This window comes from Girardinichthys multiradiatus, chromosome 7, assembly GCF_021462225.1.
Source record: "Girardinichthys multiradiatus isolate DD_20200921_A chromosome 7, DD_fGirMul_XY1, whole genome shotgun sequence".
Taxonomy (NCBI): domain Eukaryota; kingdom Metazoa; phylum Chordata; class Actinopteri; order Cyprinodontiformes; family Goodeidae; genus Girardinichthys; species Girardinichthys multiradiatus.
In genome coordinates this window covers 18748327-18769130 of record NC_061800.1, presented here as the reverse complement: position 1 = coordinate 18769130, position 20804 = coordinate 18748327, and the positions used below count along the sequence as shown (strand labels likewise).

At 38.9% G+C, this 20804-nt stretch overlaps 1 protein-coding gene across 2 annotated transcripts; it reads right to left on the bottom strand.

The window, feature by feature from the left end:
- Positions 1-6805: 6805 nt before the first annotated feature.
- On the bottom strand, positions 6806-20778 carry katnal1 (katanin p60 subunit A-like 1). 2 transcript variants are annotated; one of them, XM_047370828.1, is made up of 11 exons: positions 19061-20778; positions 18434-18608; positions 15974-16134; positions 15387-15549; positions 15180-15301; positions 14968-15073; positions 10365-10523; positions 10148-10274; positions 9822-9956; positions 9543-9669; positions 6806-7790 (listed from the first exon to the last, which is right to left on the bottom strand). In XM_047370828.1, exons 2-11 carry the CDS (start codon positions 18593-18595, stop codon positions 7592-7594), a joined length of 1461 nt encoding a protein of 486 aa, XP_047226784.1. In that variant the 5' UTR covers positions 18596-18608; positions 19061-20778; the 3' UTR covers positions 6806-7591. The 2 variants fall into 2 exon arrangements, with proteins under 2 accessions (XP_047226784.1, XP_047226783.1); XM_047370827.1 differs by having other exon boundaries at positions 19112-20778.
- Positions 20779-20804: the final 26 nt, after the last annotated feature.

The following is a 20804-nucleotide window of genomic DNA, read 5'->3' as shown; positions in this document are numbered from 1 at the left end:
TAGATCCTCTACTTCGGTTAAAAACACCCCTGCATGCGCACTAGAGTGTTTTTGTATGTTATATAAAAATATAAAATATATCTCAGACTGCGCATTCATGGAAAAGGCCGGAACCCAATTTGCATAAAAACAACAATAGTCACTGTTTAACCTGTAACAAGTTATCCCAAAGGCGCAATTATTACGAAAAAAGGGCTGCAGTCATGAAGGACAATGCATTTTATTAAATCTAAGAGCAATAAATGTACACCATATTATTAAAGAAAAATGTGTGCTTAGTCACCTTAATGCTGACTGCAAAACATAAAATTTCCCTTCAAACTCTTCTTGTAGAAGACAGATGAAAAAGCTAAAACGACAAAAGGATATTTAAAGAAAAAATTATAGATCAAACTTAGAGAAGCCTTTAAGTCAGAAGAAACACTAAATGCACAGAATCTCAAACAAATAAGTCCAAAAACAAAACAAAAAAGTATATATATATCAGTGCATAATCTTTCAGATCATGTGTCAACATATTTTATTATCTTAGTTCCATCAATATTTGTAGGTTTATAGCTCCTTTATAACAAACACATGAAACGAATGATGCATGGTTTTAGACATTTCTTCATGAATGAAAATAGGAAGTCACCTAGTATAATAGTAAATAGAGTCCAACCTGTGTGTGATGTTGTCTCAGTATAAATACTGCTGCTCTATGAAGGCTTCAGTGGTCCATCACCCTGAACACAGCATCTGCACTGTGACACATGGTGGTGGCAGCATCATGCTGTTGTGATGCTCTTCTTCAGCAGGAACAGGGAAACTGGTCAGAGCTGATGGGAAGATGGAAGAAGATAAATAAAGGGCAAAACTGTTAGAGGCTGCAAAAGAGTTGAGGTTGGGATGGAGGTCCACCTTCCTGCAGGCTAATGACCCTAAACGGCCAGAGCTACAATGGAATGGTTTACAACGGCACAGTCAAAGTCCAGACCTTAAATTCAATTAAGGATCTGTGGCTTGGTTTGGAACATGCTGTTTGCAGACTTTCTCCTTCCAATCTATCTGAAGTTGAGAGATTCTGCAAAAAAGAATGGACAAAGAAATCTGAATGTGCAGAGCTGATGGAGATGTACCCCAAAAAGAGTTGCAGCAAACAGTGGTTTTCAGAAAACATGTACCGTTTCCTTCTACTTTACATTTACGCACCACTTTGTGTTTGTCAATTCCATGAAATCCCACTGAAATATATAGAGGTCAGTGGTTGTAATGTGATGAAATAATAAAAAGTTCAAGGGGAGTGAACACTTTTGCTAAGTTGCTGCATATGCTTTTCACACTGAAAGACAAAATATAGAAATGCAGATGCTAACAAAGAGAATATGTATGAAAGACAACATAACAACAAAATATATGTTAGGACACAGCAATAAAACATCAAACATGTGGTCTATTTCTTCAAACCATTAACCTGGGAGAACGTTTTAGGTTTGTTTTTATATTTAGAAATACTTCAAGCCAGGAGACGACTTGTTTGAGTTGATCAAGCTGAAAGTAGAGCTCTGTGTTATTAATGCAGTCAGCTAAAACTAATATCTAATAATAACTCAAATCAATGGGCAAGGTAAAAATGTGGCAAAGACCAGAAGGACCATTAATTTGTTTTATCTTTTAATAGCCAGTCATCTATGAAACTTGAGACACTCTTACAAAACAAATGCAGCTGTGGTAAAATAAGGCACTTTGCTGTTAATTCTAGGGTTTTAATGTATAAATGACCTGGTCTTAACCAGGTTTTAAATGAATTGTAACACAAAGTGTACAAAACCACTTATCTCAGCTCCCACACAGTTAGTTTATTGATGATCTCCAAGTCTTTCGGGTTAGAAGGCCTCCTTGCCATCACCCTAATCTTTAACTCCCTCTGCAGATTCTCTATCAGAGTTAAGTCAGGGCTCTGGCTGGGTCACTGCAAAACGTTAATTTTACTTCCAGTCAGAAGACACCCATTGGTAAAATCACATTACTTCAAAACTAAATCTCTGTTTTGGGGTTAACTGTACACATTTATGAAACAAAGATGAAACCAATGTGGAAAGGTTTGTGTAAAACAAAGACATGCAAATTAAGTAAACCCCAATTTCAGGATGCTGTACTTTCATTTTATCATGAGTGTATCTTCAATATAGCAGAGAAGAAAATTACAGGAGCAGAAAGTCTTTATATTAAAATAATACAAACAAAAATAATACATTTTATCATGCATATGATGCTGTTTATTATACAAATAAAGCTTTGACTTTTTTACTGTGGGTGTGCCTAATACACTTATAAACAAGTGAATGAGAGATATTGTTTTTCCTGTCTGGAAACTGTTCTAGACGCCATTTTTATTCTTTGCTTATCCCTACAGATTATGAACACAACTAAAGTTATCAGATGAAAAAATAGATTTATTGTGTTGTAAGCGTTTAATGAATACTGCAGTGCAACACAATAAAAAGCTACAGTTTAACATGCAAAGCATCAATGTCACCTGATGTCACAGGGGTAATTACTTAGCAAATCTTTGAACATGCCAGAAGCAGTAACGTGTCTTTTATTTTAAACGTCTGGTAATAAAAGAGATGTGTTTTTGTTAACACTTAGTCTAAAGACTACGAAAAATGAAGCAGAGCTCAGGAAAGGTGCAGCAGGAAGCCTGTCTTCCTTTAGGGGCTAGCAAATTTATTATTAGTGTTGAACTTAATTTATCAGGTTTTCATGCCACATGTGTTACCATCACAGTGATTGCTCTAATTACACGAGGAGGTATCCCAGAGACAAATATTGCCAGCATTAAAACCAAGTGTACCAGGTCACAGACCTTTATGTGTCTCTGCTCTGTGTAAACAGATGGTAAGAGCTTATATATTGAGTCTGGTATCAGGCTACAACAGCATGGCTCTGTAACAAGAGTCTGGCTGATCGAGTGACCTGCACGCCTCCCAGACTGGTCACCCATTGTTTCATTATTTATTTGACTTGTGAAAGTATTTTCCATCTTTATTATAAAGTTTATGTCACATACATTTCTATTAACATCTGGACTATATATAATGTGGTTGAAAACCTAAACAAATTACATGTTCAAGGTTAAACATCCAATTCCCAAAATTAAATGTCATACTTGATGTTTTAGAACCATGAATACAAAGTCAGAAAATCTTATTTTTGTTTTAAGACAAGGCACGATTATTTGTATAACATTAAAAACAGGAGAACAAAGGCACAGACATAAAAAACATCAAATACACCAAAAACACAATTGTGCATAAAAACAGTCACATAAAAATAAGAAATCATGATAAACCACGATAAAGTGATGAAGCAATATTTGACCTGCATGGGTAAGCTGCCGTTAACAGTAAAGGTTTCAGTCATGATTTGAAAGAATCTGCAGTTTTTGCACATCTCAGGTTTTCAGGGAGTTTGTTCCAACTATAAGGAGCATAGAAACTGAACCCTGCCTCTCATTGTTTAGTTCTGGTCCCAGTAACACATAGTTAGTGGTCTCTGATGACCTGAAAGGTCTACACGGTTGGTTCATACCTGACCAGCGAATTTTAAATGTATTTAGGGCCTAGACCATTCAGTCTCTTATAGAACATCAACAAGAATATGAAATCTTGTCCTTTAACAAACGGAACCAGTACCGTGATTTAAGGACTGATCCATTTTCCTGGTGATAATCAGGATCCTGGCAACAGCATTTTGGATGAGCTTTAAGGTTAATTACAAAGGCATGTATAGACACCATTACAATAATCTAGCGTGATAAAAATCAAAGCATAATCTAGTTTTCGGTGTCCTTTTTCAAGAAATCCTTTATACTGGTAATGTTTGAAGGTGGTAGTAGAGTGACTGCTGACTTTTTGTAGGTTCAGGTCTGATCCCATGAGAACGCTCAGCTTTCTTGCTTGCTCTGTGGTCTTTAGCCCCATGGAGTCCAGCTTAGTTCTGACTTCTTATCTTGAATTTATGGGGCAGAAAACAATGACAGTCTTTTCTGCATTGAGTTGGAAGAAATTCTCATGGATATTTCGGACATACTGACCCAGCGACTGGTGGACTATGGTCTAATGGTGACAGAAATATCAAGTAATAGGATTTTGCAGTACACTATAATCTGAAATGGTGGGATCATCTACACTGCTAAAAATAATAAAGGGAACACTCAAATAAAACATCCTAGATCTGAATGAATGAAATATTCTCATTGAATACTTTGTTCTGTACAAAGTTGAATCTGTTGACAACAAAATCACACAAAAATCATCAATGGAAATCAAATTTATTAACCAATGGAGGCCTGGATTTGGAATCACACAAAAATTAAAGTGGAAAAACACACTACAGGCTGATCCAACTTTGATGTAATGTCCTTAAAACAAGTCAAAATGATGCTCAGTATTGTGTGTGACCTCCACGTGCCTGTATGACCTCCCTACAACACCTGGTCATGCTCCTGATGAGACGGCGGATGGTCTCCTGAGGGATCTCCTCCCAGACCTGGACTAAAGCATCCGCCAACTCCTGGACAGTCTGTGGTGCAACGTGACGTTGGTGGATGGAGCAAGACATGATGTCCCAGATGTTCTCAATCAGATTCAGGTCTGGGGAACGGGTTGGCCAGTCCATAGCTTCAATGTCTTCATCTTGCAGGAACTGCTGACACACTCCAGCCACATGAGGTCTAGCATTGTCCTGCATTAGGAGGAACCCAGGGCCAACCGCACCAGCATATGGTCTCACAAGGAGTCTGAGGATCTCATCTCGGTACGTAATGGCAGTCAGGTTACCTCTGGCGAGCACATGGAGGGCCATGTGGTCCTCCAAAGAAATGCCACCACACACCTTTACTGACCCACTGCCAAACCGGTCATGCTGAAGGATGTTGCAAGCAGCAGATCGCTCTCCACGGTGTCTCCAGACTCTGTCACGTCTGTCACATGTGCTCAGTGTGAACCTGCTTTCATCTGTGAAGAGCACAGGGCGCCAGTGGCGAATTTGCCAATCCTGGTGTTCTCTGGCAAATGCCAAGCGTCCTGCACGGTGTTGGGCTGTGAGCACAACCCCCATTTGTGGACGTCGGGCCCTCATACCATCCTCATGGAGTCGGTTTCTAACTGTTTGTGCAGACACATGCACATTTGTGGCCTGCTGGATGTCATTTTGCAGGACTCTGGCAGTGCTCCTCCTGTTCCTCCTTGCACAAAGGTGGAGGTAGTGGTCCTGCTGCTGGGTTGTTGCCCTCCTATGGCCTCCTCCACGTCTCCTGGTTTACTGGCCTGTCTCCTGGTAGCGCCTCCAGGCTCTGGACACTACGCTGACAGACACAGCAAACCTTCTTGCCACATCTTGCATTGATGTGCCATCCTGGATGAGCTGCACTACCTGAGCCACTTGTGTGGGTTGTAGAGTCCGTCTCATGCTACCACGAGTGTGAAAGCACCACCAACATTCAAAAGTGACCAAAACATCATCCAGAAAGCATAGGTACTGAGAAGTGGTCTGTGGTCCCCACCTGCAGAACCACTCCTTTATTGAGTGAGTCTTGATAATCAACAAAGATTTCCCCCTGTTGTCTTTTCCATTTGCACAACAGGATGTGAAATTGATTGTCAATCAGTGTTGCTTCCTAAGTGGACAGTTTGATTTCACAGAAGTTTGATTTACTTGGAGTTATATTGTTGTTTAAGTGTTCCCTTTATTTATTTTTTGAGCAGTGTAGATGATTAATAAAAGCCGCCCAAGAATGGAGCCTTGAGGTACCCCAGGTGTGATCTGATTTATGATTACCAATTTAGCACAGTACCTGCCTATCCTGCCCTTACCCTTCAGATTCCCGATAGCCAGATTGTTTGTTTCAAGCAGTCTTAACTCTGTATTGTGTTTGGTTTTTTGTGGTCACTCCTCCAATAAAGTTTTGCAGTCCCGTTGTAGTAATAACCAAAGGTAGTCTCTCTACATGTAAAATTTACGATGGTTTGAATAAAAGCTGATTTTCCACAAAGCTAATGAATGTTAAAGATGAGTCTAACGTTATATATTTGGATATTTTTGTGTTGAGATTAATAAAAATATCGGCTTTAAGATCATGTGCCAAAGTATTTTAAAATGTTTTTTTTTTTCCACTTTTATAGATTTTGTGTTAAGAGTTGACATGTCACATGATTACACGTACGATAGTCATTTAAAGACAGCGATCCTTTGTAATCTTCACAATGAAAGCTGTTCCCAAAACTTAACAGATAATAAAAACTTTACTACATGTAGTGAAGTATGGGAGCTCTACGTTGTGTTAAATGGAAAATCATCCATTCTGATGATTTTCATGTTGAAACACACTTGCGGCAGAACCCACTCGTGAATTTACCTTCTTTCCAGGATCTGTTTCAAAGCTGCTGCAGGAACGTGGGTTCATCGACCGGTACCGCAGCATTGGAAGCAGCACCAATGGACTTTTTATTTTTACCTTTTTAATAATTTTCCCACCAATATGTTGAAACTTTGCCTTACACTATTATACAATAGAATGACAATAAATGGATGTGATTTAAGCTAAGGATGGAAATCATCAGTTACTGCTAACAAATGACTAATCAACCAAACTTATGTTGAATAAAGTTGCAGAGACCAGCCTTTAATAGAGTAAAAATGAGCACAAACAAAACAAACGTGGGTTAATTCATACATCTTTCTCCAACATCTCTACAGGCTTTTAAGACTTGAGACTTTGAGCAATCTCATAAACTTAAGAAGGCCAGGAGAGAACAGAGAATTCATTTTATATTTTATTTTAAAGAAGAAAAATCTGCATGTTTGTCCAAAGTTCATCTAAAACAGCAGGCAAATATAAAAATCCACAAAAAACACAATCAGTCAACAAAGCAGAAACACAGCACTAAAATGTAAGTGTTCAGTCAGCATGTGTCAACTGAGCTTTTAAGAATATACGTTTAAAGTGCTGAAATATAGATTTCTTACGAATACAACAGATTTAAGTTACTAACAGTAATAATTACAATACTTTAGTCTGAGAACAATGTTGAATTATGCTACATAAACTGTACCCTATTTTTAAAAACTGAGAACATCTTGCAAACGCAAAGCTGACCACTTTATTTGAAATGTTTTCTCATTCGTCAGGCCTGATGCTCTGTGGAATAGATGTTTTATTTTTCCTCTTTCGTTTTGACAGAGGGCTGCACAGGATTGGAGCCTAAAAGGAACGTTTTACAAAAACAAATATATTTTTCCTACAATGACTATTATGTTTCTTGGGTCAGAAATGTTCAGCTTAATAAAACTGACATCCCTAAAGTTAACCAGGAGTAAGATGGAATTGGTCTTTATCTGGATACATATAGTGGAAAAAGCAGAAGCGGAGCTTCTTAAAGTTTTCATGATGCTCTCTCAAAGATGCCAGGCTTCTGATGTGAACTCCAACATCCCTGATGTGCTTATTGGCTCACACACTGAAGTTCCCATCCTCTTCAAAGTCTTAACACCTCATAGTTGTGAATTTTCTTGTCAACCCTCTGGTCCAACTGTGTGAATCTTTTTTCTATACTGAGCCAAACTCAGCCATCCAGGCTTCATATTTTTCCAGGTCTGCAGCAGAGACTGATTTTGAGATCTTCTTCAGAGTCAGAGTAAATTCCTCCATGGTGACAGGCATCTGCAGCTCATCTTTAGACAGGGCTCGTATCTCCTCGGGGCTCAGGCCTTGGATTCGACGACGCATGGCCATCATGGATGCATCTCTGATGCACACACAAGAGAGAAGACCGTTACTCAATGTTCCTGCAGTCTGGAATTCAGGGTTTTTAATAGTTCACCTGTTCAGAATTAGGATGGAGCAATTTCTGTGAAGAAATCCTGCCTACAGCTAGAAGCTGTTTCTAGAGGAAATGCACATCCAAGGTCACTGGATTAATAAGCCAGAGATGAACAGAGATGGAATAAGAACATTAAGTCCTGAAATTCCCTACATAAAATGTTTCAAAACCAATCCACAGACCAAGAGAAAACTAAAAATATTTACGTGATATTCAATTCCCCATTCAAAAAAGCATCGTGTAGAAGTGCTGCCCCTTCCCAATCTGTTGCTTGGCACTGCCAGTCAGATGGCTGAAAGAAGACTCGTTTACATTTCCCTTATTCACAAGATAGACAAACTTTCTATTCCTTTAGCCAAAAACACAGATAAAATAAATAATATTCTGTGTAGCTTATAAAAAATATTTTGTTTTTGCTTGTGTCTATGTATTAAAATCCAAATAACATCAAGTTTAATAGAAAACATTATTATATCTGCAATAATCAGGGTTTTATTTTAGCAGTAGAAGGAATAATTGTTGCTTCTTTGTTTTAAATAGAAGCAGTTATATAATTAAACCTGTTGTTTTGAAATACCAAGATGCTGTGGTATTTTTACTAAAAGTTATCATACTGTGAAAATCTCATAAAGGCACATGCCTACAGCATTTAAACAGATATTAATAAGGTTAAATTAGGATCAACTATGATCAACGCTGAAAACAGATTAATAAATGTAAAAAATCAAATAACCGAACCCATTTGTGATTGTTTTCTAATTCATGTGTAAAGACAGAGTATTCTACAACAGAAGATAACAGTCTGGTTGCATGATTCTGGTGCTGGATTGGATCTCTACATTTTCAGCTTTCAGTACACACCTTGGCTATGAAGACCGGGTCGTTTAAATCATTTTCTAAATCCTTAAAGTGATTTATTGAGTTCTCAATGGAGCTAAATTGGGGCCATAAAGTTTGTTCAAAAGAAAAAAATTTGAGCCTAAAAAATTATTTTAACCCTCCCCAGAAAAAAAACTGGAAAAAAGATTTGCAACTGAAAAAAAAAGATGTGAAACTGGATAAAAAAAAAGTTCAAAACTACTTTTCAGATTCAAGTTTTTTTTTCACACTTGCAGATTTTATTTTTTCAGCTTCAAACCTCTGACCCTGTTGAACAGGAATTATCTGTAACACATCATCGATATTCTTTATGTATGTGAGACATAAGATCACATGGTTCCCTGATAGAAGCAGCTTACCTGAATACAGAACGCAAATCTCAGAGGAGGAAATATGATCTTGACAGGTTTGCACAGCATTTTAAGTCTGTGTTGGAGATTTGCCATGCTCTCAAAGTAAAGCAGAAGAATCGCCAAACTCAGCGGTGAGAGTATTCTACCGAAGCTCTAGTCGCCATGGCCTCGTCTTCTGCAGGCGCTAAGGACTTTTGATTGGTTTATTTCAGCAATAACTTGTCAAACTTATATTAAGGTAAGATTTGTGAAGCGAATTACCGGCGATTCTCCTGTCAATAGATTCTCTAACTAAGCTGTGGATCTGGTCAAACGGCGTGAACACTTTTTAAACCTGTTTTTATTGTTTTTATTGTGTATTCTATAAACAAGGATGAGAAAAGAGCAGGTACCATACTGACATTCAACTGCAACATCTGATCATTTTATGTGAATACACACAAACCTGCAGACGTTAGTGATGTCTGCTCCTGAGTATCCCTCAATCTTTTCAGCTATGATGTCTAGGTTGACATCAGGAGCCAACTCCACCTCCTTCAGGTTGATCTTTAAAAGCTCCACACGGCCAATAGCTACATCCAGACAGAACAGATTAGACATTAGGGTGATGCTTCAAGAGGAAGGGATCAACACTATTGAAGCACAGGTCTGCAGCATATATATCAACATGCATCCTCCTTATCTTGAGTGGCACAAGTTGGCCAGTGGTGGCTGGAAAGGTCACCTGTGGGCAGGGGGATGTAGATCCGCTTCTCCAGCCGCCGCCGTAACGCCTCATCGATGTCCCAGGGAAAGTTTGTGGCAGCGAGCACCATCACCATTTTAGAGGGGTCATCATTCTCCAAGGCTCCACCAACACCTGAAAAACACACATAACTACAATTAAAAATGAATAGTTTTCATTCAGCACCAAGGTAGTTTTAAATTCCAAATCTATTTCATGACCCCAACTCAGTAACAAGTTTATACTTTTAACCCTCATTTTTTCTTGGCTAATCCACTCAATCTGCAACTATTACACATAATACCTTCTTTCTGTAGTCTACTAACCGTCCATCTGAATCAGAAGTTCTGATTTGACACGCCGGCTGGCTTCATGTTCATCGGACGTCCCTCTTCTGCCACAGATGGAGTCGATTTCATCTATGAAGATGGTTGTTGGAGCGTAAAATCTGGCCTAGAAAAAATAAAAAAGGAATCGAGTTTCTTTCACATGCATATAATCAATGAGCAATGAGCCAGGAAAGGAGTCTGCAGAAGCATTCACCATTTCAAACAGCAGACGGACAAGTTTCTCAGACTCGCCCCGGTATTTGGAGGTGAGGGTGGAGGAGGACACATTGAAGAAAGTAGTCCCACATTCTGTGGCCACAGCTTTGGCTAACATGGTCTTTCCTGTGCCTGGTGGGCCGACCATTAGTACGCCCTGAGGTGAAAAGTGAATAAAACAGAACATCAGATAGACCATTACATGCAGCTGAAGGTAGCAGTAGTGACTGGCAGTTCCAGCTGAGCGGCTCCATATCCAGGACTGGGTGCCTGCTGGGGGCTCCTAAATTTCCTCCAATTAATGAAGAGACTTATTCATTCATTCATTCATTTATTCATTCATCATAGCACTGAAACAGCTCTGCTGAAAGTCACTAATGATATTCTTATGGCCTCAGATAATGGACTTGTGTCTGTACTTGTCTTCTTAGACCTCAGTGCTGCATTTGATACAGTCAATCACAATATTCTCTTAAAAAGGCAGGAATACAGCGCTAGGCTGGTTTAAATCTTATTTGTCTGACAGATTCCAGTTTGTTCATGTAAATGATAAATCATCTTTAAACTCCAGGGTTAATTGTGGAGTACCACAGGGTTCAGTACTTGGTCCAATTCTCTTTACTTTATATATATGCTTCCAGTAGGTAAAATTATCAGGCAGCATAGGATAAATTTTCACTGTTACGCTGATGATACTCAGCTTTACTTATCCATGAATCCTGATGAGACCAACCAGTTAGATAGACTACAAGCATGTCTTGAAGACATAAAAACCTGGATGACGTTAAATTTGTTGCTTCTAAATTCAGACAAGACAGAAGTTGTCGTCTTTGGACCGGAGTCTTTAAAAAAGAAACTGCTTAGTCAATCACTTAACCTGGATGGCATTAAATTGACCTCTGATAATAAAGTAAAAAGCCTTGGTGTTATTTTTGACCAGGACATGTCATTTAAATCCCATATTAAACAGGTTTCTAGGATTTCCTTCTTTCATCTCCGGAACATTACCAAAATTAGAAACATCCTGTCCAGGAGTGACGCTGAAAAACTAGTCCATGCATTTGTTACTTCAAGGCTGAACTATTGTAATTTGTTACTATCAGGATGTCCACAAAATGCAGTTAAAAGCCTTCAGCTGATTCAAAATGCTGCAGCAAGAGTTCTGATGAAAATTAAAAAGATAGATCATATTTCTCCTATTTTGGCTTCCCTTCATTTGGCTCCGTTAAATCCAGAATAGGATTTAAAATTCTCCTCCTCACATACAAAGCCCTTAATGATCTAGATCCATCATACATCAGAGATCTGATTGTTCCATATGTTCCTAACAGTGCACTTCGTTCTCAGACTGCAGGTTTACTGGTGGTTCCTAGAGTCTCTAGAAGTAGAATGGGAGGCAGATCCTTTAGTTATCAGGCTCCTCTCCTGTGGAACCAGGTCCTGGTTTTGGTCCGTGAGGCAGACACCCTGTCTACTTTTAAGGCTAGGCTTAAAACTTTCCTTTTTGATAAAGCTTATAGTTAGAGTAGCTTAGGTTATCCTGAGCTATCTCTGTAGTTATGCTGCTATAAGCTTAGGCTGCTGGAGGACATAATGACCACTTTCACTCTCTCTGCTACATTATCCTACTACTCTCCAATTTTGGATGATTTGCTGCTATTTCAGCTTTTAACTTTATGTTCTCTCTTTTCTCTTCCTAGAAGCTACACCTGGCCTGACTCTGTGTCTGCCTGTGACGCCTTTCTGGAGGGGGACATCGTCCAAGCTTCTGCTGGCAACAACTTAATGCTCACCTTCTACAGATGATCCACATAGCCCTCTCTTTCAGTGTTTAACCCTTTCTCTCTCCTAGACATGGCGATTGACTGAGCTTTTACTGTGACTAACTCTATGTGCTCTCTTTGAGACTAAGCTTGAAAACTGTCTCCGAGTTTATCTGTTCTTTCTTTCTAGGTGAAACGACTAAAGGAGCTACATCCATTAACATTTACTTCCTTCCCATAGAAAGTACTCCTGGATCAGTGCTTCTGTGTTCTTTTTGTGTCTCTGCTCTGTTCTCTCTAATCCCAAGTGGGTCGTGGTAGATGGCCGCTCACACTGAGCCTGGTTCTGCTGGAGGTTTCTTCCTGTTAAAAGGGAGTTTTTCCCTCTCCACTGTCGCTACATGCATGCTCAGTATGAGGGATTGATGCAAAGTCAACGCCAGTGACTGTCCACTGTCTCTACATGCTCATCCAGGAGGAGTGAATGCTGCAAGTCACTGACTGGATGCAATCTGCTGGGTTTCCTTAGACAAAAAAACTTTTTATCCAATTTGAATAAATAACTGAATCTGACTGCACTGTTCAATTGTTAGGATTAATTGGAATGTATGTACCTGACTTGAAATCTATATGATTCGACTGAAATGACTTTGTGAAGTGCCTTGAGACAACATGTGTTGTGAATTGGCACTATATAAATAAAACTGAATTCAATTAAATTCAAATCCAGATCTACTGGTACTGTGATTTAATCCGAGCAGCTTGCCACTGTCTGTGTGTCTTTAGAGTAAATAAAATGAATATTTTTCACCTAGGATTTAAAAAAATAAATAATAAATAAATGCTCTTCCTTAATGAAATTCAAAGACATGATCAGTAACTAGTAAAACAGTCCAGTTCAAAGTACTGGAGGTTTTTTTTTTTTAATTAACAATGAATAATTTGCTGGATGTTTGTGGTCCTACTTATTCTAAATTAAAAAAATAAAAACCTAACCAACTTTTTTCCATTTTAAGAAGATCTTAAATTGTCTGTAAAAATCAGGCCCTCCAAAACTTTTTGAAGTGTCCGTCTGCATCAACCACTTGTGCAATATTGTATGATCTGTGATTCGCAGTCGGGCGCCGCGTGGCTAAATGTTAAAGCTAATGAAACCTACTTTCCCTTCTATACTAATATTTTACTCTGTTTTTCAGCATTCTGAAAGAAAGCACTGCTCTGTTTTCAGTTTAAAACGCTTACTAATGTGTGCATACAAAAGAAAAATGCTAAGAACTGTGCTGTTGTAAAAAAAAGTGTTGACTCTCAAAAAGGTAGGCCTGAGGGGAAAGAGCCTCACATGATGAAGCTAAGCTGAGGCTGGCACACAGATGATGACAGCGAGAAAGGCTGAGGGTTCAACAGATTGGTGTACACACAATAAATTAGTTGAAAACAGACTGAAGCATAGACCATAGAGAGGTTCACAACAAAACATTTTGTACAGGGGGAATCCACTCATCTCATACATGTCTGACTTTTATAAGTACTTAGAACTGTGTACACATTACGTTTTAGTATACTTCCAGGCAAATACATTCATACCTCTTAAATTTTTATATCTGACAGACCATCAAATACAAAGTAGTGCGTATTTTAGAACATACAACTTGTTATAGTTAAATGAAACAAACATTTGTTACAAATCTGAGGTGTGCCATATTTATCCTTGTTGACTCAACGCTTTGCAGAACCAGCTTTTACTGCAAGTCTTTTGGGGTATGTCTCCACCAGATTTGCACATCTGAAGATTACAAATGTCAAACACAGATTCTCATTTAGATTTAGGTCTGGACTTTGACTGGGCCATTCTTACACATTAATATGCTTTAAAAGGTATTCTCCTGTAGCACTGGCCGTATGTTTAGGCTCAATGTCCTGCTGGAAGGTAATCCTCCACCCCAGTCTCAAGTCTTTTTCAGCCCCTATAAAAGGTTTCCTTCCAGGATGCCCTGTATTTAGCTCCGTCCTTCTTCCCATTAGCTCTGACCAGCGTTCCTGTTATTGCTAAACAATGGTATGCCCACAACATGAATTGCTGGTGGGGATATTTGTTCAGAGTGATGTGCAATATATTTTTTAGACCACACAGTGATTTGCATGTAGGCCAAAATGTCAGATATTGCTCTAATCTGCATAGAGCATCTTGTTCCACATGCATGCTGTATCCTCTACATGGTTGGATGCAAACTGCACTCTGCATGGCTTTTTTCTAACCAGTCTTCTATAAATGACCAATTAGTCAAACGTATAACTAATAATTGTCCTATCAACAGAGTCTCCAATGTTAGCTGTGACTCCCTGCAGCTCCTGCAGAATTACCTTGGTTTTTCTCGGCTGCTTCAATGACCTATGCTCTCTTTGCCTGGCCTGTCAGTTTGGGTGGACGGCCATGTTTCAGTAGGTCTCCAGTCGTGTCATTTTCAGATGACGGACTGAATCTCTGAGATGTTCAAAGTTTGGGAGATTGGTTTATAAGCTATCTCTGCTTTGCATTCCTTCACAACTTTACCCCTCACCTGTCTGCTGTGTTCCTTGGTCTTCATGATGCCTAATGTTCTCTAACAACCATCTAAAGACCTTCACAGAATAGCTGGATTTAAACTGACTCCACTATCAGGTGACTTTGAAGCTAATTATATGTAATGGATTTTATTTAGGCATGTCATGGTAAAAGGGGGTCGATGAATGCAAACGCATGCCACATTTTTTCAGATGTTTATTAGTAAAACATTTTGAAAATCTTAATAAAATAAATTGAAGGGGCATCTTTATTAATGCAGGGCACTGTAGATCTACCTTCCATGGTCGACGAATCCCTTTGAAGAAGTCAGGCATCCACATGGGCAGCACTACGGCTTCTCTCAGAAGCTTCTTAGCATCTTCTAAATCAGCAATATCATCCCTACAGATCACAGGAAAAACGTCAGTCAGCAAAACAAATAAAAACAATCATCCAATTGGCAGAAACATGTCAAGAAGTACGTATGAAAGGGTGTGTGCCATCCTACCAGTGTACATTAGGATTGCGGGAGACTATGTCTCTCTCTAGTGAGTCCACCAAGTCACTGTCATATCCAGTACCATCAAACTTCTTCTGTTCTCCATCCCCCAAAGAATCCACTCTTTTACCCTGATAATAAAAAAACCAAAAGTTTTTATTTTAAACCCCCCTCTTTATTTACTGGCCAACTGAAACACAACAGTGGCTGTCGGACCTTATCATCTTTGGCCTTTGCAGCCCGGGCGTCTCGGTTTCCCTGCCGTTCTGCTTTAGGGTTGGCCTGAGCGCGTCCTCCTGCTCCTCGGTGCTGTAGACCAGGAGACTCCTTCCTCTGCTGCTTCAATGCACTGCTAGGCCTTTTTGCTACAACAGGATTCCTATAAATACACAGAGAACAGACAAACACACTGATGGTTGAACATACCAACAAAGATCATTTCTGATAGGCAAACAGTGGTAATGCAACTGACAGGAGATGGCTCCCACAAATTTAAAACCAGTTCTGTAAGTGGAATGTAGATGTGGAGCGGCTGTAAAGATAAAACTGACTATGCAAAATCCCATTTAGTGGAGTTTAGTGCGCTTTCTTCCATCCATTTGGCCCGCTGACTTTCTGGTTAGCTCCATTTACCACATACACTTTGTCAAAGACAGCCAATTGGAAAGCAAAACAAGCAATTAGAACTGGAAATCAGCCGGGGTCATTGTGTACAACTTAATATATATCTAGAAAACTTTGGTTTAGTTTCAAAAGTTAAAATATATAAAGGTAGATTGATAAACACATACACCCTCACTCACCTGTGTTCTGCTGGGATGGGTGGGGGCCAAACTAGTGGATCCTCTGGTCGCTCCTCTGGCTGAGGGACAAGGATGTCGACGGGCTTCTCGGACTTAAAGCTCTCAAGTGTTCCCATGATGCTTTTCACCTGTTCATATTCCTCAGTCAATTCCTGTCTGAGCTGCTCACGCATAGAAGGAAAGAGACCATTGTAGCAACATCCAATCAATGAGAGTTAGAATAAAACACAGCCTCTAATGTTTATAGACATCTGTAGTAAAAGCGCGGTGTTTCAAAATGTTCTGAAAAAGGGATGTTTTATTTACAGCTTCAGGATGGAAAATCGGAAATATTAGGAACATCAAATATGAACACTTGATAATATTGTAGGAGATAAATATATGACCAAACAGTTGGAGAACAGTTAACATAGATAACCTCTATCAACGGGTCTCAATCTGTTGCCTGGACCCAGTCAGAATTATTTTCAAGACAAGTAGAAACAGATTGACTGTCATGAAGATGATCATGATCAGCTCCATTTACCTCTCCAGTCACAACAGAATACTTCAGGGAATGACTTCAAACCCAACTTAACTGTTCTCAAGTTTCAAGATTCAAACCAATTGAGTTTGGTAATTGATGAAGGGTCAGTCCAAGTAATATTACCAATCCAAGCTTATTCCAATGTATTGCTCTGCATTGTTCTACTCTTAGACACTAAAGCAGTATGATTACTAAACAAGGTTTTATAATACTGTATGTTAAAGATTTGATAAGATACAAATTGTCAGACAATTCACTTTTACTGCAGGAATTTGTTGATTTCATATCTAAGGCAGCAAAACTGGATTTTGAGGTGGAGGCAGGGTTCATTGCTCTACTCAAGTCAGGGGTCACTTCCTGTTGGGTTATTCAGCTCTCATAGTCAGTGATGAGCCTGCTGCATTATAAACTGATCCGTTTGGTCATTTGATGTTCTTTAGAACTGGATCATGATGACGGCGATCGGCACCAGCCAGAGGAAGTGTCCTAACATTAATAAATGTGTTAATATATGTGTTTTTTGTTTTTTTCAAACATTTCACTAAATGAAACATTTTCCCCCCTGGAGAGTAGTTTTATGACAGAGGGAGAATATACTATTTATCACATTTCTCTGTATGTTTTATTGGAGTACTCCGTAGTTTTTAAATCTTTGTTTTTAATTCTGGTGTCCTCCTTCAGCTTGGTTCAGTGGGAAGCAATTTGTGATCAAAAACACGTCCTCAGGTCAACCTGAAGCTCTGCACATGTCTTTTGTAGCGTTTTTCTGAATACAACACACAAGGATATCCTAAGGCCTTTCTCAGGGAAATGCTTTTTAGCTACATACCATAAAGGCCCCGTAACCATTTCAGGGTTGTCAAACCTCTCAGTATCATTAAATCCTGATAAAACAAGGATTTCAAGATTTTTGACAACTGCCTTGCAACATTGGGAGAGTATACATTTTTGTAAGTCCCCAACAAAAACAAATGGCTTTCTTTTATACTGTAAATCACAACTTTTTATTTGATTAGGGTCATATGAACGCTGAACAGTGACAAAGGAGAGTGAGAGAGAAAATCCCTGCTCAGGGAACAGGGAACTAATTTAAATTCAGAATATAAAAGATACAATCTCAGCTTCCTCTGACATTTCTGTATTTTTATCAGTTTCATTTGATCAATTTCACGTGTTTGTATTGTTTTTATTCTGATAAAATAAAACTGATTTATCTTGATTTTTGTTTGAAGATAATCTCAGATATTTTTGGATTTAGACAATTAAAAAAATAACCATATTACAGGGTCCCTGCATAATTTCCATGTTCACTTTCCAAATTTTTCCAGGTTGAAAGTAGCATAAGCATCTGTCCAAAGTATAAGTACAAAAGTTTCCTCTTCAATTACTATATATATTTCTGTTGAGCTCTGGCTTTAAAAATAAAACCAGCAAAAATTAGAGATTGTAAGGGCAGACAGAGATGGATTAAGTTAATCCATTAACAGACAATGGATGAACAGGTAGATTAATAAATGAAAGACAGGATAGACACATAAGGGCAAGTTCATGCATGAATAGTTGGACAGATGGATGGGTGAACAAATGGCTTTATTGGTGGAAAAATTAGCAGATGAATGGCCAGACGAATGAATGGATGGATAAATAAATGGACGGATTAATAGATAAAGAGATGTACAAATTGATAAGTGGATGGATGGACGAACAATTGGACGGATGGACAGACAGAAAAATGAAAAAGTAGATGGATAAATGAATACCACAGTTAGACAACGGGATCAGGTGTAAATACATAGATTTTTTTTTTCCATACTCTACATTTGTTACCATATTTAGCCAGAGTCAGAAAACACAAATCAAACTCTGGTACATTTGTCCTGCTAACCTGCAAGTTCAATGCATTCTTACTACACTGAATTGAAAGGTTGACTGACCTGCTGCCATTTAACTTTCAGAGCTGGATCTCTGATGGACTGAGAGTGCTTGTGGATCTGCTGAATCACGCCCTGGTAGTACACCACGGAGGAGTCATAGTTTCCGAGCAGGGCATACTCACGGCCCTTCTTGGCGTTGTCACATATCTCTGCCAAATTCATGCTTTATCAACAGCTGCAGAGGACCAAACAAGTACCCGAATTAAAGACGCGATTAGACGTACAATGCGTTAGCTCATTTAAGCAATTGAAAAGTTCACACAACTCTGCGATCATTCATTAAGTGAAGTGTCATTAGTGCAAATGCCCAGGAGATTAAAGGTGCAGCTTACAGTCAGATAACTTAAACTGCAACACCTGCTACATGATAATCAAGCTAGCTGGTGACAGGGACGCTGATTTAATGTTTAAAGCGATTAACAAGGAGATCGCAAAATAAAAAGAAATTCAACATCTTTATTACGTTACGTACACATTACCACCCGCCTTGACGTTAGCTTTTTTTGCTAACTCGCGGTCAGGCGGCATACAAAAGCACAAACTGGCCGTGTGTCAGTAAGCAAACATTCCCCTTATACTCCCAGAAAGCCTTAAACACACAAAGAGACGAAAACAAGCGACGCGTACCGTGCACTGTGGTTTTAACAGTACTTTTCGGGGGGAAAGCGTTACTTATACCTGCATAAAAAGCGACTGTTGCTGAGGTATTTGATGAATTAGCAGTCCAACGTCGAGCAAAGTGTTACCATGGCCGCAGAGAGACGCCGCGTGAGGAATACGGACAGCGTCGATGACCGAGATGCGTTCACGTACGTGTGAAAACCTGGTAAAGATGACAAACACAGCATTTGAATATGAGGTTATCAAGAGAATGGCTAATTGGGAGCGCGGCCAAACAAAACAACCGACGTTGAGTATGTATTTATATATTAACAGTAATCAACATTTAACTAGTCTATCCATTTCTCCTGACGCGATCAAACTATTTGCTTGTTAATTAATAATTATTTTACGTGGTTTCGTAAACGCTCATCAGGGCTGTAGCTAAGCAAGAGTTGGCCGCTGATCGTCGCTACAACTAGGTCCAATATTTAATAATATTGAAATCAATGTATTTCCTTTTAATTGTGTATCTAACGGGTAGCACAATCGAAAAATGAAATTTTTACAGCCCTGTTCCTGCAGCAGCTCTGAAACATATTCTGGAGACATTTTAAATACTTTTTCAGTCCCATTCACTGTCTTCTCTGCTATATTGCAGCTTGGAGTATCATGATGCGCAGCGGTGGGTCTTGCATGAATGGTGCCCTGGGCGAACCCCTCCTCATGATGCCTCACGCACAAAAAAAAAAAAAAAAACAAAAACATATATAGATCACATAATAATGATAGATTTAAAACCCTCATAATACAGTTCAGTCCTGGTCAAAAACCGCTACTGAACCACAGCTTTGCAGAACGATGCGAGATGCTAGTCATCGGAGAGCTGTACTCTGATGAATTAAATGCCTTCCACTTTCTCTCCTGCACGGCTGCTGATGCTGAGGCTTTTGTGTTCAGGTCATGACCTCCGGAACGAGAGGATCATTCCTTATTCAGAACTGAGTCATTTGTGCACCAGCCCCCTAGCTGTCTGACTTCCAATCCCATGAACTGGTCCCACTGCTCTTATCTCACCTGCAGATTTAAAGATCATAATAGATGCACATTCATGTAATAGTAATCTTCACTAATTTCTTCAGCAAACTATCACTGCATATATCCACAGCTCCCCTTACAGCTCTAGAAACCTTATACACCTGTAACAAATAACTAGGGCTGAAACAATTAATCGTTATTAATCTATTATTAAAATAATCGTCAACTAATTTAGAAATCAAATTATCGTTAACTGGAGTAAATTGCTAAAAGAAGAACCCACTTAGAGCAGTAATTAGGCCAAACTTGTACAAAAAAATATATACAATTTGTATTTAAGATGAAAAACTTTCTTCCTTTCTCGGTGAATATGCTCTATCCATAACTCCTCGCTTAGCTTTCGCTTCACCTGGTTCAAATTCCTGTTAAGCACCTTTTGCTATCCGATTATTAATCGATTAACTGACAAAAAAAAATTGATTATCAAAACAATCATTAATTGCAGCCCTATAAATAACATATAATAAAGCCAGTTTTTCATTGATTCACAGGTTGAAATGGTCAGAAATGATCATACTTCTGTATAGTTCACATGCAACTTAATAATCAGTGATATCTTTAAATGTTGATTTCAAGGACCTTAGAGCTTATTCTTAGACATGCTTTGCAAGTCAGCTGTATGAATTCATATTTTGTCCCCAAAAATGTAGCAGCATTTTACCACTTCTATTCT